The sequence below is a fragment of the Camelus dromedarius genome, chromosome 4 (assembly GCF_036321535.1).
Source record: "Camelus dromedarius isolate mCamDro1 chromosome 4, mCamDro1.pat, whole genome shotgun sequence".
NCBI lineage: Eukaryota > Metazoa > Chordata > Mammalia > Artiodactyla > Camelidae > Camelus > Camelus dromedarius.
The window spans coordinates 47,347,365-47,363,381 of record NC_087439.1 but is presented as its reverse complement, the minus strand read 5'-3'; the positions used below and the strand labels follow the sequence as shown (position 1 = coordinate 47,363,381).

At 40.5% G+C, this 16,017-nt stretch overlaps 1 protein-coding gene across 2 annotated transcripts in view; it reads right to left on the bottom strand.

Annotated features, from left to right (window-relative positions):
• The window catches only part of MAP3K20 (mitogen-activated protein kinase kinase kinase 20), a 155,475-nt gene that overhangs the window by 2,676 nt on the left and 136,782 nt on the right, over positions 1-16,017 (bottom strand). For both annotated transcript variants that reach the window (XM_031451669.2, XM_031451670.2), the window contains exons 17-19: positions 9,188-9,304; positions 4,290-4,364; positions 1,495-1,645 (exon numbers count right to left, since the gene is read on the bottom strand). In XM_031451669.2, the coding sequence (XP_031307529.2) occupies positions 1,495-1,645; positions 4,290-4,364; positions 9,188-9,304 (343 nt within the window). The remainder of the gene's footprint in view (positions 1-1,494; positions 1,646-4,289; positions 4,365-9,187; positions 9,305-16,017) is intronic.

Genomic DNA, 16,017 nt, shown 5'->3' with positions numbered 1-16,017 from the left:
GTTCCTCACAGGCTTCATTCAGCCATCACATGCCCTCTTTCCTTCACTTTGACTTCTCTGAAATCTTAGCCCCCAACAGAACCCCGATTCTGTTTAGTGTCCAACCCCTCTATGAGGCCATGGGCCTCAGGGAAGCTGACCACATTCTGGCTCTAAGGCAGACTCTGATGGTCCAAGCCAGGTATAGCGATGTTGTGTTTAGGACTGGACAAGTTGCTCAGCTCTGGCCAAAGTGACCTGAAAGGTAGTCTGCAGGGTGTTTCTAAGCAAGTCTTTCTCACTCCTGCACATGAGTGACCTCCTGTTTCCTGTGGGCGTTATCCTATCTTTACGTGATGATTGTGGACACGAGCGGAGCTAGGCTGAGGGCAAAGGCAACACGTTAAGGATGGCAAAGTGGAAAGAAGGAAAGGCTCACTTCTCATCCTTAACATGGCTGAGCGGTTTATCCTACTGCACCTGGAGCCCAGCTTACCTTTGGACTTCTTGTTATAGAAGACAATACATTTCATTATAGTTAAAATCTGTGGTTTAAGAACTTGAGAATAAGAAAGAAAATAACCAAATCAACTGTGTTGACCAGCATGCTGTCAAAAACCAAATGCTGGTAGTTTTAGAGTACTGTCCAGGATCTGGGGGCCCTTGGTTGGTGGGCATTTAAAAACACCTAGGCTGCTTGGCAAGCCAGTCCTTAAGGTGAAGACACAGAGCGAGGCTCTCACAACTGGTGACACTAGTGAGCGGGGCACTTGGTTTCCATGCCACCAAAGAACCTTCTCACAGGGCTTCTCAAGTGTATTTTCTTATTGGGGGAGAAAAAGGCACTGATCATAGAACATGTATTTCTGGTCTGATTAGCAGATGTGTTTCTCTTTCCTCCCTTCCTCTTTTACCTTTATTTTCCCCCTCCCTCCTCTCCCCTATCTTTCTTTCTTTATTTTGTTTGGGGCGGTGGGAGGGGGTGCTAATTAGGTTTATTTATTTATTTATAAATGGAGGTACTGGGGATTGAACCCACGACCTTGAGTATGCTAAGCACACACTTTACCACTGAGCTATACCCTCCCCTTGCCTTCTTACTCTTTGATGGATCTGTGGTGCACAGGACTCAAGAGGCTGCCCCAGCAATAGCGATCGCAGTGATTTCATGGGAATGTTTGTTGGACGTGGAAGGTGATTCTTATCTTTAGCTACAATTTTGGACACTAAATCTATATCATGTGTATAAATATACATGCATATTTTTATTTACCAATATAACATAAAGAACATTAATTTTCATCTTCTATGATAGTTATCCAAAGATTGAACTTTGTTATAACATGCTCTTACTCATAAGCCCATAAATACTCCTTTCCATATAATCTGTTTATGAAGCCAATAGTCTGCAAATAGAAAAAGGAAGTATTGTATCAGTTCACAGACTGACACTTACCCTGGTGTGAGAATCTGACTTCTCAGCTTTGGAAGCCGTCTGGTGCACGGCTGACTTACCTGAGTCAGACCTGCTCCCAGGGTTGCCGTCTGAGCTGGGGAATAACGTCTGAATGGCAAGCTGGACGGCTTTCACTTCATCCTGAGGTTTCGTTCTACTCCACTGAATCAAATGGATGTGTTTCGTGCTTTTTGGAGCTCTCACATCACTCTGTTTAAAAACAAAACACACACACAACCAGACATCCACATGCTTATTATAAAATAGGAAAGAAAGGAAAGAAAATCAGGTTATCCTATCCCTTCAGTGTAACTCCTTAGAACACTATCATAATGCGCTAGGTAAGATATTTGCACGGTTTGCCTCAACATGTAACCTGATTAGAAGAAAAATTTTAACCGCTTTATTGCTTAGTGGATTATAGTAGTTAAAAAGGTAGTTTTTATTTATTCCCAGAATTTATTATAGTTGGCAAGTCTCAAATTACCTCTTTGTTTAATAAATAACGAAAAACAACTTGGCTTTTGCTTACAGAAGTTGAAAACAGATATTTTGTTGAATAAACAAAAATTTGGCCACTATTTTGCCCAAGACTGCCTGTGATCACCTGGGTGATGGGGTGAGAGTAGGTAGGCTGGCGGGACTATTACCCCCATGGAGGGCGCGGGGTAACAGATGCCAAAGTGAGGCAGGAGAGCGTTAAGAATAAGGATTAGAACAAGGAGAGGACACTAGATCGAGACACACCACTTTCCTTGTCCTATGACCCCCCCATCACTAGGTGACACAAATCAGATTAGATTGAAGAGCCTCTCAGGATTTGATAAGTTTATGACAATAAACAAAACAACAACAACAAACACAACCCTGAAGTGGGACACAAGTAGCATAGCAAATCGTCATGGAGTCTGAGGAGGAGGCGGGAAAGGCAGGGGAGAGAGCAAGAGAAGGAAGGACGTGGAGTGGTGTGTCTCCAGCCCAAAGGTAGGCAGAGGTGAACACTGACTATGTGACCGTCCAGTTACTGAAAAGAAGGCTTTTCCTTGGGACTGGGGACCGGTCAGCAGGCTCCAGAACAGTCCAGATTCCAATACCAATTAACTTCTTAGGTTCAGTGCCCTGCAAGCAACACCTTGACAAAGAATGCTGCTTCCCAGGTGCCTCATCCCGGACGAACAGCGCAGCCTGGCTGGTGAGGATAACTCACTGCTATTCATCCTAACTGGCTTCCAGCATCGGGCTGCCCTGGGTAAGGGGACTGGCCAGGGTTTGGATTGCTAATGTTAATGTTAAGGTGCTGAACCCTGGCAGCTCAGAAGCCCATCCCAATGCAGCAGTGCATGAAGTCCAGTTTGTGGCTGACTTCCTTCACCTTGCTGCTGGGAAAGGAAGAGCTAGGGCAGCTGAAGAAGAGCGGAAACTGTATTCACAGTCAGGGGACCTGGGTGTGATTCCACCGACTCTGTCTTGACAGCCTAAACTCTGGGACTCCCTTCCATCTCTCCGTTTTGCCTAGCTACCAAGTGAAAATGGTGCTCCCTTATCTTTGAGTATTTGCACAAAGTTAATGAGCTAACACAGGTTTAAGGTGGTCTTGTGCTTAGGTCATGGTAGATCCTGACTAAATGTTTTTTGAATGAATAAGTGAATGAACAAATGAAGTGCATGTCTTATTGATGGTGGGTGCACATTAATATCTCCAAGTGTGCCGAGACTGTGCGACACCTGTGTCCTTCCAGCCCCATCCTTCAGGGTTTCACTATTTTGTGAAGCAGATGCCCACCCATGAGATTTCTTGCTGATTTTTAAAACAGTAGATCTTTCTAAGCAGTAGACTGCTTCAAACACCCATTGGCTTCCCACGGTGCTTACAGTAAATCCAAACTCCTTGCGGGGTCCCAGCCCCATCCCTGGCTCTGTGATGGGCCCCGCCCACCCTGCCAACTTTGTCCCGCGCGCTGTCCCTCAGGAACTTGCACTGGCCTTTCTTCTGCTGTTTCTTGCCGCCTCCCCCTCAGAGAAGGGGCCTTCCCTGACCACCCAATCTAATGCCCCACGTCTCACTATTTTCTGGTTATCACTCTCTGACGTTACCTATTTATTTGTTACCTATTTATTATCTATACCCCCCCTCCACTGGAGTATAAGCCTCCTTGAGAAGGTATAGATTTAGTCTATCCTAATCACAGAATAGCACCCTTGGGCAGGTATTTGTTAAATGTCTGAATTTTAACTTTAATAGCACATTTTTCTAAAGTATAACTTTTTCCTTTGTCCATATACAAAATACATGGAATTTGGCTTTGATAGATCATCCTCTCCTTACCCCCAGGTGGTAGCAGAAGTTGTACTCTGTCCTTGTGAAGAATCACTGATCTGGGGGTGGGGGTGTAGCTCGGTAGTAGAGCGCGTGCTTAGCATGCACAAGGTCCTGGGTTCAATCCCCAGTACCTCCATTTAAAAAAACATAAATAAACCCAATTACCCCTGCCCCCCAAAAAAGAATCACTGATCTACCCTCACCCTTAAACTCTAGGCATCAAGACGGCAACACTCTGTTTGGCTGGTCACTGTTCGGTGTCCCGGGTACCTCACACATGCGTACGTACGTGGTGTGTAGAGGGGGCTCAATCGCTAGGTGATGGATGAATGAATTACTCCCTCAGTCTCCAGGTAGGTGTATCCTGTTCTCATTCCTTCCCAACACTCTGTTAGAGTAATTACATTGATCTTCCCATATTCATGTTGATTAAATAGTTTCTTTTCCAATAACTTTTAAGTACTCTGAGGGGAGCAAATAAATCTCTGCTGGGAAACTGATGCTGAGGCCAACAGCCACCCCCCACAAACTTACCTCGTATGTGACAGTGCATTCTACAGTCTGATTTTCCATTATTCCTACCATCCACTTCTCCATTACAAACGGGGGCTGAAAGACAAAAGTGGGATGGTGTAATGCCGTGACACAGCCCACCCTGCTACGGTGTCAGTTTCTGAGGCCGGCTTTGCTGTACACAGTTGGCAAAGAGGGTCTGAGGCTGGGTTACCATGAAAGCCATAATGTCAGATTACGAGGACAGTCATGTTGGTTCACACGTAATTACTCACAAAAGGGTAATGTCTGATGTTTTGGGTTTTGGTTTTCATAAGACATCTTTTCATATGTTTGTGGACAACCAAGACTACCTGTTTACCATCTTCTCTTTTCTGATACATCACTCAAGTAACTCATGCTAATGTTTTGAAGCCTCTGCAGAAAGCCTTAAAAATATAAGAAGACCCAAAGTGCCTTTTTTTTTTTTTTTTTTTTTTTTGGTACAAGCAGTGGCTGGTTCAGCGGCTTCAATAACCGCTCTGCTTTCCGGCTACGTCAGGCTCTCCGGCACAGCTGTGGGTGCCAGTGAAACTGCGGAGATGTTTCCCCACTGTATTAAAATATAGGAGTAATGAAGAAGCCTGTGCTTTGGATCCTATTTTAAGTTTGATGAAAATGGTCTTTATTAGAAGTGAATAGCCACTCTCTTCCCTCCCCCCGCAACCCTTCATTTCAGGTTTAAGGCTGCAAATGACTGGACTGGCCAGGAGACGAGACAGGCAGAAAGCAAATGCAGAAGAGATTTAACTGGGCTCTTCGTGTTTTTTAAACAAGAGAAAAACAAAGACAAGTTTATTAACATATATAACTCATGTATACATGGGAGATACCCAGGGGAAAATGAGGAAGTCAAAGAATTCAGGATTAAATGCCATTTTAATAGAGAAAGGGGAAGTAGGGGATGTAGGCCTCTCAGGGGAGAGTAAATGATCTTTAGGAAGAATAAATGGGCCCTTAGAACAGACAGGAGGTAGGATAGTTTGTGACAAAGTTGGTCTGGGTGTAGAGCAACTTCTAGTCTTTCCTGTGGCAAGAACTGATCTTCCCTGTTTTTTTTTTTCCTTCTTTAACGAATTTTTATTGTTTCTGTTGATGTTAAAAAGTTCTACAGATTTTGAATGGTCTGCTTCAATCTTAATTTTCTTACAAGTTCTGTTAATATTGGTGCGTGATTTTGCAGAAGATACGGTGCCTCTGGAATGCACATATGGCCTTAGAACAAAAACACATGTATTCAGCTTTATAACTCCACCCTGTTATTTTTTACTGCGAGTGACTTCCTTCTGTTAGCAGGCAAAGATTTGGATCTTGCTTCTCAGTGACACTGAAGCCACAAGTAACTGGCAGCAACAAGAGATGGCACAGGTGGGGAGGAAAGAGAAAGTGTGTCTAGTCTCCAAGACATCAAAACTCAGCACATCCCAACAGAGTAAGGGAAAGAAGAAAGTAGATCACAACTGTTACGGGTAAGTAACACCGTTGATGACACCACTGACATAACTTCCAGCTACTCGGGGCAATCCAACAATGAGTGTCAATATACTTAATGAATAGGCTTGTCAATTAGAAGGACTTGGGCGGTGAGCAGCCTTATGCCTGGGAAGGGAACGCATTTGCAAGTTTAATGCTGTGGCTTTGAAGACTTTCACTTCCCCACTTGTGTTTGTACCATGGCTCTTCTTTGCTGCCAGCCCCAGTTTCTTCACTGAAACCAAATACACAGTCAATAGTGCGCTAGAGTTGATGGCTGTGTGAGGTTTAGGGTGACTGTCCTATTGACATCATGGTTATTTACCTGAGTGCTGACCTTCTACAATTGAAGTATATATATATTTTTTAGTGGCTAAATTGTTATTTATTTCTTATTTTTTAAAATTGACATGCAATTGGTGTACAATGTTAGATTCATGTGTACACCAAAGCAATTCAGTTATATATATAAACATACATATAAATAGATTTTTCAGATTCTTTTCCATTATATGTTATTACAAGAAATTGAGCTTAATGGAAAAAAATATGAAAACGAATATATGTATGTATATGTAAGACTGAGACACTGTGCTGTAAAAAAAAATTTAGTATAGTTCCCTGTGCTATATAGTAGGTCCTTGATGTCTATTTTATATATTGTAATGTGTATCTGTTAATCCCAAATTCCTAATTTATCCCTCCCCTTCCCTTTTCCCTTTGGTAACCATAGTTTGTTTTCTATGTCCATGAGTCTATTTTTGGTTTGTAAATAAGATTTATATCATTTATTCAGATTCCATATATGAGTGATATCGTACGATGTTTGTCTTTCTCTGTCTGACTTACTTCACTTAATGTGATAATCTTTAGGTCCACCCACATTGCTGCAGATGGCATTGTTTCATTCTTTTTAACGGTTGAGTAATACTCCTGTGTATGTGTGTGTGTGTGTATGTATGTATGTATGTATACCACATCTTCTTTATCCGGTTATCTGCCAATGGACATTTGGGTTGTTTCCATGTCTTGGCTATTGTAAATAGTGCTGCTATAAACATTGGGGTGCATGTGTCTTTTTGAATTATATTTTTCTCTGGCTATATGCCCAGGATCATACAGCAAATCTATTTTTAGTTTTTTAAGGAACCTCCATACTTTTTTCCATAGTGGCTGCACCAATTTACATTTGCACCAACAGTGTAGAACGGTTGCCTTTTCTCCGCATCCTCTCTAGCATTTATCGTTTGTTGACTTTTTAATGATGGCCATTCTGACTGGTGTGAGGTGAGGTATCATTGTAGTTTTGATTTGCATTTCTCTAATAATTAGTGATGTTGAGCATCTTTTCATGTGCCTGTTGGCCGTCTGTATGTCTTCTTTGGAGAGATGTCTATTTAGGTCTTCTGCCCATTTTTTGATTGGGTTGCTTGTTTTTTGTTCTTGTTTTTTTTTATTAAGCTGTATGAGCAGTTTGTGTATTTTGGAAATTAGCCCTTTGTCAGTCACATCATTTGCAAATATTTTCTCCCATTCTGTAGGTTGTCTTTTCATTTTGTTTATGGTTTCCTTTTCTGTGCAAAAGCTTTTAAGTTTAATTAGATCCCATTTGTTTATTTTTGTTTTTGTTTCCATTACTCTAGGAGATGGATCCAAAGAAATGTTGCTGTGATTTATGTCAGAATGTTCTGCCTATGTTTTCCTCTAGGAATTTTATAGTATCTGGTCTTACATTTAGGTCTTTAATCCATTTTGAGTTTATTTTTGTATATGGTATTAGAGAATGCTATAATTTTGTCTTTTACAGGTAGCTGTCCAGTTTTCCCAGCACCATTTGTTGAAGAGACTGTCTTTTCTTCATTGTGTATTCTTGCCTCCTTTGTTGTAGATTAATTGACCGTAAGTGCATGGATTTATTTCTGGACTTTCTATCCTGTTCCATTGATCTATGTGTCTGTTTTTGTGCCAGTACCATACTGTTTTGATTACTGTAGCTTGTAGTACAGTCTGAAGTCAGGGAGCATGATTCCATTCTTTTGCAAGATTGTTTTAGCTATTCAGGGTCTTTTGTGCTTCCATACAAATGTTAACATTTTTTGTTCCAGCTCTGTGAAAAATGTCATTGGTAATTTGATAGGGATTGCATCGAATCTGTACATTGCCTTGGGTAGTATGGCCATTTTAACAATATTGATTCTTCCAGTCCAAGAAGTTTCCATTTGTTTATGTTGTCTTCAATTTCCTTCATCAGTATCTTACAGTTTTTGGAGTACAGGTCTTTTGCCTCCTTGGGTAGATTTATTCCTAGGTATTTTATTCTTTTTGATTTGATGGTAAATGGGATTGTTACCTTAACTTCTTTTTCTGATATTTCATTGTTAGTTTATAGAAATGAAACTGATTTCTGTATATTAATTTTGTATCTTGCAACTTTACCAAATTCATTGGTGATCTCTAGTGGTTTTCTGGTAGACTCTTTAGCATTTTCTATGTATAATATGTCATCTGCAAACAGTGACAGTTTTACTTCTTTTCCAGTTTGGTTTCCTTTTATAACTTTTTCTTCTCTGCTTGCTGTGGCTAGGACTTCCAAAACTATGTTGAATAAAAGTGAGAGTGGGCAACGTTGTCTGATTCCTGATCTTAGAGGAAATGCTTTCAGCTTTTCACCATGGAATATGATGATTGCTGTGGGTTTGTCATACATGGCCTTTGTTTTGTTGAGGTATGTTCCCTCTATGCCCACTTTCTGGACAGTTTTTATCATAAACAGATGTTGAATTTGAAGTCTTTAAATGCATTTTTTCAGCATAATTGGACAGAACTGACTTTTCTGTTTTGAAGAGAAGCTAAGCATTTCTCTAAGTCTGTCTTCAGTGTTTTAATGGGCATGCTCAACCCCTGACCCCAAAGTAGTAAGATGCTGTCTGGCCACTCCAGGAATTCACAGGTGTGAACTCAAGGAAGCCACAAGGACTTTAATGCGCACCTCACAAATAATCTCATCTCAGTCCTTCAAGAAACTGAACACAACCAAGAAAGACTTTCTCCTGACAAGTTTTTACAAGTTTAAAATGACCCAGAATTTGAGGTAAATATTTTTATTATTAGCATTTTCTTTCCTTTAATCAATGACAGAATACACATAAAGAAATGTAGAAGAAAGTTTAAAAAAAATTAGACAACACTTGTTTGTGGTACTTTTTAGTTCACACAGCATAAGTGGAATTTTAACAAAAAAAACTATTATCTCAATCTGCTAAATAAAATGTGTCTTTCAACAGCCAGCTTGAGGCTGAGCTCATGTGAGCATCACAAACACAAAAGTACACTGCTGGGGTATTTTAATGTCTTTGTTTGAGATCTGTGAATTCAAAAAAGCTTTTAAGCTGTAAATAGAACCCTACCTTTGTCATCTTTAAAATCTCTGCATCAGGTAGGTTAGTGTTGAATGTCACATCTTTGATGTAGGTTATTGCAATTTCATCCCCATCCATCTCCATATACATTTTCCACTTACAATCCTGGAATTAAAAGCAAAATTATAGAATTTGAGAAAGGAAAATAATTTTTTTTTAGTCTCAATGTTTTGTAACACATGAAGTATTCTAAATGAAGTATTATTGGAGTGTGTTTTTTAAGGACATGAAATTAGATCTCTTTATATCTCTAAATAACCCCCAGGTGGGGCAGTCTTGCAATACCATTTATCAGTCTAAGTGTTCTATTATAGGAGTTGCAAACTCAACATCCTAAAGGAGCCAGGCAGATAAAAATGAGTGAAGCCAGGCAGTTTCATTATAGAGCCTTAAATTGTAACCTTTCAAAATAGACCCGTTAAATTTACATACTGGACATTGTAGGAATATTTTTCCACTGACACAAAGAAATGCAGTCTTCACACTTTTTTTTTTTTTTAAATGTAAGACCCTCTGGATCTACCTTTCACTTTTCCAGTATCGACAATGACATAGGTTCAAGAAATAGCTCCCTTTCTTCTTAACAGGAAATGTGAGGCTGCATAGCTGTTGATAGTTGGCCCAAGCACTGGTGGGTTATGGGAAGGGTTAGGGATTCTGGAGGTCTAAGGAGCAACTGCCCTAAAGGCACAGCCATCACTCAGCTTCTGTTAATTTTTCCCATGTGGGAATATAAGCCTAGGCTTGCTGGGTCATGAAAAGTTGGATATCTGATTTGTAAGAGAAACCTTGATTTTTTTTTTTTTAATGACGGTATATTTATTAAATTTTCAGTAAACCACAATGTAATGAAAAAGTGCTCTACACCATTAGTCACCAGGGGAATATAAAGTAAAACCACAATGAGATATCACTGTATACCCACCAGATGGCTAAGACTGATAACATCAAATGTTGGCTGTGATTTGGAGCTACTGGATTGTTGGTGGGAGTGTAAATGGCAAAATCACTTTGGGAAAAGTTTTGGTAATTTATTGTGAAACTGAACTTATACCTATTCTATCCCAGAAAGTCTACTCCTAAGTAGTTACTCAAGACAAAAAAGACTTTTATTGTTGTGAGCAGCTTTATCGTAGTAGTTAAAAAATTGGAAACAAAGTGTTTGTCAACGGGAGTATGGATGAACTGTGGTAATTGCATGGAATGGAATATTACCCAGCAATACAAAGGAACAAATGATTGATGCATCAATATATATATATATCAATATATATATATATATATATATATATATATATATATATATATATTCCTTTTCATTATAGGTTATTACAAGTTATTGAATATACTTCTCTGTGCTGTATCATAGGACCTTGTTTATTTTATATAGTAGTTTGTATCTGCTAATCCCAAACTCCTAATTTATCCCTTCCCCTCCTTCTCCTTTGGTAACTGTTAAGTTTGTTTTCTATGTCTGTGAATCTGTTTCTGTTTTGTAAATAAGTTCATTTGTGTTGTTTTTTCAGGTTCCACATATAAGTGATATCATATGATATTTGTCTTTTCTCTGTCTGGCTTAACTTCACTTAGTATGATAATCTCTAGGTCCACGCATGTTGCTGCAAATGACTTTATTTCATTCTTTTTTTTATGGCTGAGTAGTATTCAATTGTATATCTAGTAAGTGAAATCTTATACAAAAAAAAAAACATACTTAGGATTCCATTAACATGACTTTCTAGAACAGACAAAACTAATCTACTGTGGAAAAGTGGTTGCGGCTTCAGACAGGGATTGACTGGGAAGGGGCATGAGGGGGTTTGCTGGGGGCACTGACACTCTATTAATCGGGGTTTGGGTTATATAGGTATATGCATTTGTTAAAACTCAGCAAATGTATGTGTGTATACATTTAAGATGTGTGCATTTCGTATTGAACGCTAGCATATGGAAGTATTTAGGAGAGAGTGTACTGATATCTGCCAGTTACTTTGAAATGCATCAAAAAATAAGGGTTGATGAACAACTAAAAGGATATATATACATATGGAAAGATGTGTAATAAAGCAAGTTGAATAAAATGTTAATGCTTGAATCTAGGCGGTGGGTAAACGAGAGTTCCTATAAAATTTTTTTCAACTTTGCTGTATGAAAAATTTAATGATAAAAATGTTGGAGGATATACACTGTGTAGGCAATTAGAAGGAAAAAGAAAATCCATGATTGTGCACCACATTTGACCCCTGGATCATAAATTCATCTTCTCTCTTACGTTATTTGAAGAATGAAGGATTCTGGGAGATTGAGGATAATGCTCTGAGCACCTAATGTGCTGAAATTAGAACGTGCTCTCATACAAGTAGACCTGGAAGTTTTCCCGAGCAGGCTCAGACAAAATTGTTACGGAAGAGTGCTAACAAAGAGGCTGTTGAAAACCTGTTGGCTTCAACAGGAAGCTGGAGGAGCCGGATTTTTTAGGAGAGCTTCTAGACACACTGCAGAACCAAGAAGGGCCCAGGCCTGAGGGGAGGGACTGTCTTGGCCCAACCACATTCACAAGATGGAAAGCCCATTAGTGATGGAAAAGGTCTATTCAATAACATGAAAACCTAGCTCTTGGCTAACATAAGTCAAACCAGTTGCTCAGAATTGACAAACCTCTCAGTATTTCTTTGTTTTGCAGCCACCGCTACCCTAGCAACGGGAGCCCCGAAATCACTGGTCAAGATAAAGACTCTTTGGAGTCATGATTGCTCTTCTTGGAAATAGCAAAAGCCTCCCCAAGGCAGTGGCTGGAATAAAAAGCATTAGAAAAGACGAGTTTACTTAGTTCTATTTCTTTTGCCTGTCAAATTTGGGAATTTAGTCAAAAGCACAGTTAAAAGACCCTGAACTACGGTACTAATGTCTGAACACCTCTGCTTTGCCTCCATGACCTCAGGTCCCAAATCAGACCTGGCGGTGCCCAGGCTCCGGGGAGCTCCGCGTGGACAAGGGGCTGCTGGGAGGGAACCCACGCCATGGAGGGGCTTCCGGTGCTCGAGGCATGTTGTCAGGTACCTACACTGTGCTACTTTATTTGATATCCATAATGACCCTGCAAGTTCGCTTTCTTTTCCCATCAGGTGAGTGAGAAAAATGAGGCTGAGACAGATGAAGCAATTTTTCTAGGGTTTCCTGGCCAATAAGTGGTGGAGGTGGAGGGGGGATCAGGTTAGCACAAGGCTGCCTGGCTGCAAAGTGGGAGGAGATACCCATAGGGAACAGCAGTTGGGAAGGTGGCGGGATGGACTCGCTGGATGCTTTAGTGAGGCCAGGACAATGGGCAGGAAGGAGGAAAACCAGAGAAGATTTCACTAATAAAATCAAAAAAGCAGGTGGCCACAGGTCCTCCCCTACAGCAACTACTTCTTTGTTCCCCAAAGTGCAATGCAGAGAAACAAAGATCTACATTTAGGTTTACAGACCTTTTTTTTTTAAAATTCTTTTCTCTTATCTGAAAGAAAGCCTTTTACCTGAACCATAAAAGATAGCTACAGAAGCAATAAAACTATAATCAGAGAAGTTATAAGACAAGAGGGGCATTATCCATTCATTAAAAAGCAGATACTGACTGTTACAAACTGGGCGAGATAGTGAATAGGCAGCGTTCACCCAAATTACTGACTTAATGTGTCAAGGCCTTGACGTAACGCCTAGGTGTTTTCAGGGTATCTGTGATTTTATTGTTGTCTAGTTAAGAAAAACAATCTACAAATAAAGTAAGGGAATTCTTTAAATTCTGCTCCAATTTCAGATTCCCTTAAGGTATCCCTTACATTTTTTTGTTCCTTAGTGAGCCAAAGATATCCATGAGCATTCGCCACAACTGCCTGGATTTAAACAAGTAATTGAATTCCACAGGACCCAAGTGTAGGTGGGATGCTGTGTAATGAGTTCTTAACCAATTGATCTTTGGAAAGGTTTTCATACAAATAAGATGAATTAAATCATCAATATCACTAAAAACAATTACACATATTTCTGAGCCTAATATGGAATTTTACAAGCACAATTGCTAGCTTTTCAGTTCTCGGTCTTGATAGGGACCAGAGAGTGGGAATATGGGCTCTGATTTAAAACCATTCACTTTTACAGGATGAACTATTGATTTTTGGCTTGATGTCAATGACAGAAACATGGGTATTGATTTTTGAATCGGAAACATTCAAGAGTCACTTTGGACGTCAGTGAACAACTCTCAGTCTGACAGGCAGAAAGCAGGAGCAGACAACTGTATATTCTGAGAGAGCCCGTGAGGGCCTCAAAGGACTCCTTTTCAAAAACCGTCTCACCCCTGGCAGCCTGCAATGGTGCTGTTAGTCACTCCTTTAGTTTAAGGTGTTGATGGTTCCTATTAAAATGGAAATGATGTAAAAAAGGGTTATACATTAAGCCATTACTGGGGGAGCAATGTGGTGGGGAGGGTGAGGTGAAAGATCACAAGTTTAAAGGCCAACTACCTGAGCTTGAATCCCAGGTTTGCCACTTGCCCCCAACCCCGGCCACCCTTAGCCAAGTTAGATAATCTGAGTCTCAGTGTTCTTTATTCACGAGTGGGTTGCTCACTGTGTTAGGACTAAATGAGATCATGTAAGTAAAGTACCCAGCACTGTGCGAGAGCCAAATTAGGAGCCCCAAAGTGATTATTAGTGTTACCAACACTGGTCACCAACAGAGCTCCAATGTGTTGTCAGATTAGCCGGCCCGTCATCTTGCAGCCATCTAAGGGAAAGGGCCAGAAGGTAAGTGAGCGCTGACAGGCAAGAAGGTTCAAAGAGTGTCTAGAATAGGGACCTGGCCAGAGCAGGCAGGCTGAGTCAGAGCATCTCACTTGGGATGGAGTTTGGGGATCCAGGGGGCACTGAATAACTCTGGTGCCAGGGTTGATCAGGTCTGATCAGTGTTGAAGATGGTACAGCCAAATGGCAAAATAATGATGGCTGCTCTTATGAAATAAATAGAAGGAATAAACTTGCATCGTCTTACCTAGATGGATTGTAGAGTACCAGCTCTGTCCTTTCCTGCTTCAACAGATTCTGATGTGCCACTACCAGTGAGAATCAGCAGATGTCTGGAGGGACAGTGGCTCTGAAATGTGACTGACAGCCAGAGAGCCCTATCTTGGATGAGGAAACTGAAGCACAGAGGGATGAGGTAATTTGACCAAGATCACACAGATGGTAAGTGGTGGAGTTCAGAAGTGAACCAGGGGGCCTATCGTGCTATGGAGAAAGAGCAGGTTTCCCCTTTCTTTCCTGAATCCCGAACTTCCCTTGTTAAGGGTTAACGAAAGCAAGAATTACGGTACAGAGGAGTTCTACCTTCCAAAGTCAACAGGTAGTCCGAACTATCTTGTATAGGTAGGGCTCCATGGCAGAGATGGAAATACTGAGCCTCTGGTGAGCCCAAATAGCCAATTTCCCCCTCTTTTGCTGGGAAAGATCATTGTTAAAAGTGCATATAGTGCCATTCCACTGTCTGCATGCTCCTTTCCTTGACTGATCTGACCAGGATCTGGAATCACAGACACTCTCCTCCAGCCCTAGCTTAGGCTTGGTGTGAGGCAAGACTCACTTTCCAAACCAGAAACCACCTTCTCCCATCTGTTTGCACCAGCAAAATCATGGGGCAGGTCATGACTACCATGGATTTTTATTTCCTCTCTAGATTCCCACCCAAGAGGACATTCCTACTGTTCAAGTTTGTACCTTGATGCACATCCCTCGGGAGTGCTAATTACTAATCCATGGGGGAAAGGTACTGACATGGAGCAAAGCTGGGCCCTGGGAGGTTCTCTGCTTGGGTTGAATAGTATAAACCAGTTATCTGCCCCTTAATGCACATCTACAAGAGATATAAGGGATTCTGCTGGGGAGAGGGGAATTTTTGCATTTGAAACTGATGGAAAAAAAAAAAAGACAATTGTATTAAGGGCCCAGGATATGTACCACTTTTCTTGGCAGCTGCTGAAATACCTGGATAATTTTAGGAGCAAGTGTGTGGTTAATGGGGGATGAGAAAGCATTCTGTCTCAACTGCTCCAGCATTGCTGATTATGCGAAAAAATTTTCTGAATAAAGGTTACTGGCCAAGTAAAACAGAAACTCTTACTCTGTGAAGATAAAATCCCAAACAACACTCAGTTAATGCTAAATTAAGTATCTCTTTGTGAGAAATCACTATTACATTCTCTGTGAACTGTTTAAAATTCTTTGGAGTTCCAGGCTAATGCATGTGACGCCAAACACAGACGTCTCTTTTCCCTCCCACAAAAAGAAAAGGAAAAAAAAAAAAAGGAAAGAAGTAAAGAGATAAAAAGAAGTAATCAGGATAGAGGTAAATCTTCTAAATAGAAAAAGTGATTGAAGGGAGCACAAAATTACACTCTAAATATTATTTTAAGTTCTGGACAACTTAGAAACAACCTCTCTATTATTTTTTTCCCTACCAAAGTTTCATTGCAAACATAAACATAGGCAAATCTTTAATAATCTTGGGCCAAGATGATTGAGGACATTTGAGAAGGAAACAGATCCCCAAATTGGGCTTTCAGACTCCTATACATGACCATCCCCTGAAGGTTACAGATGTTAAACTTTTTAAAATGTATTTTTTATTGAGGTATTATTCGCATACAATAAAATGTAGTGCACAGGTCAGTGACTTTTAACAAATGTCTATACCAAGGTAATTACCGAAACAGGTAAGAGATTTCCACTGCACTAGAAAATGCCCTCATGCCCTCTCCCAGTCGGTATCTCCCCCACAACCAGAGG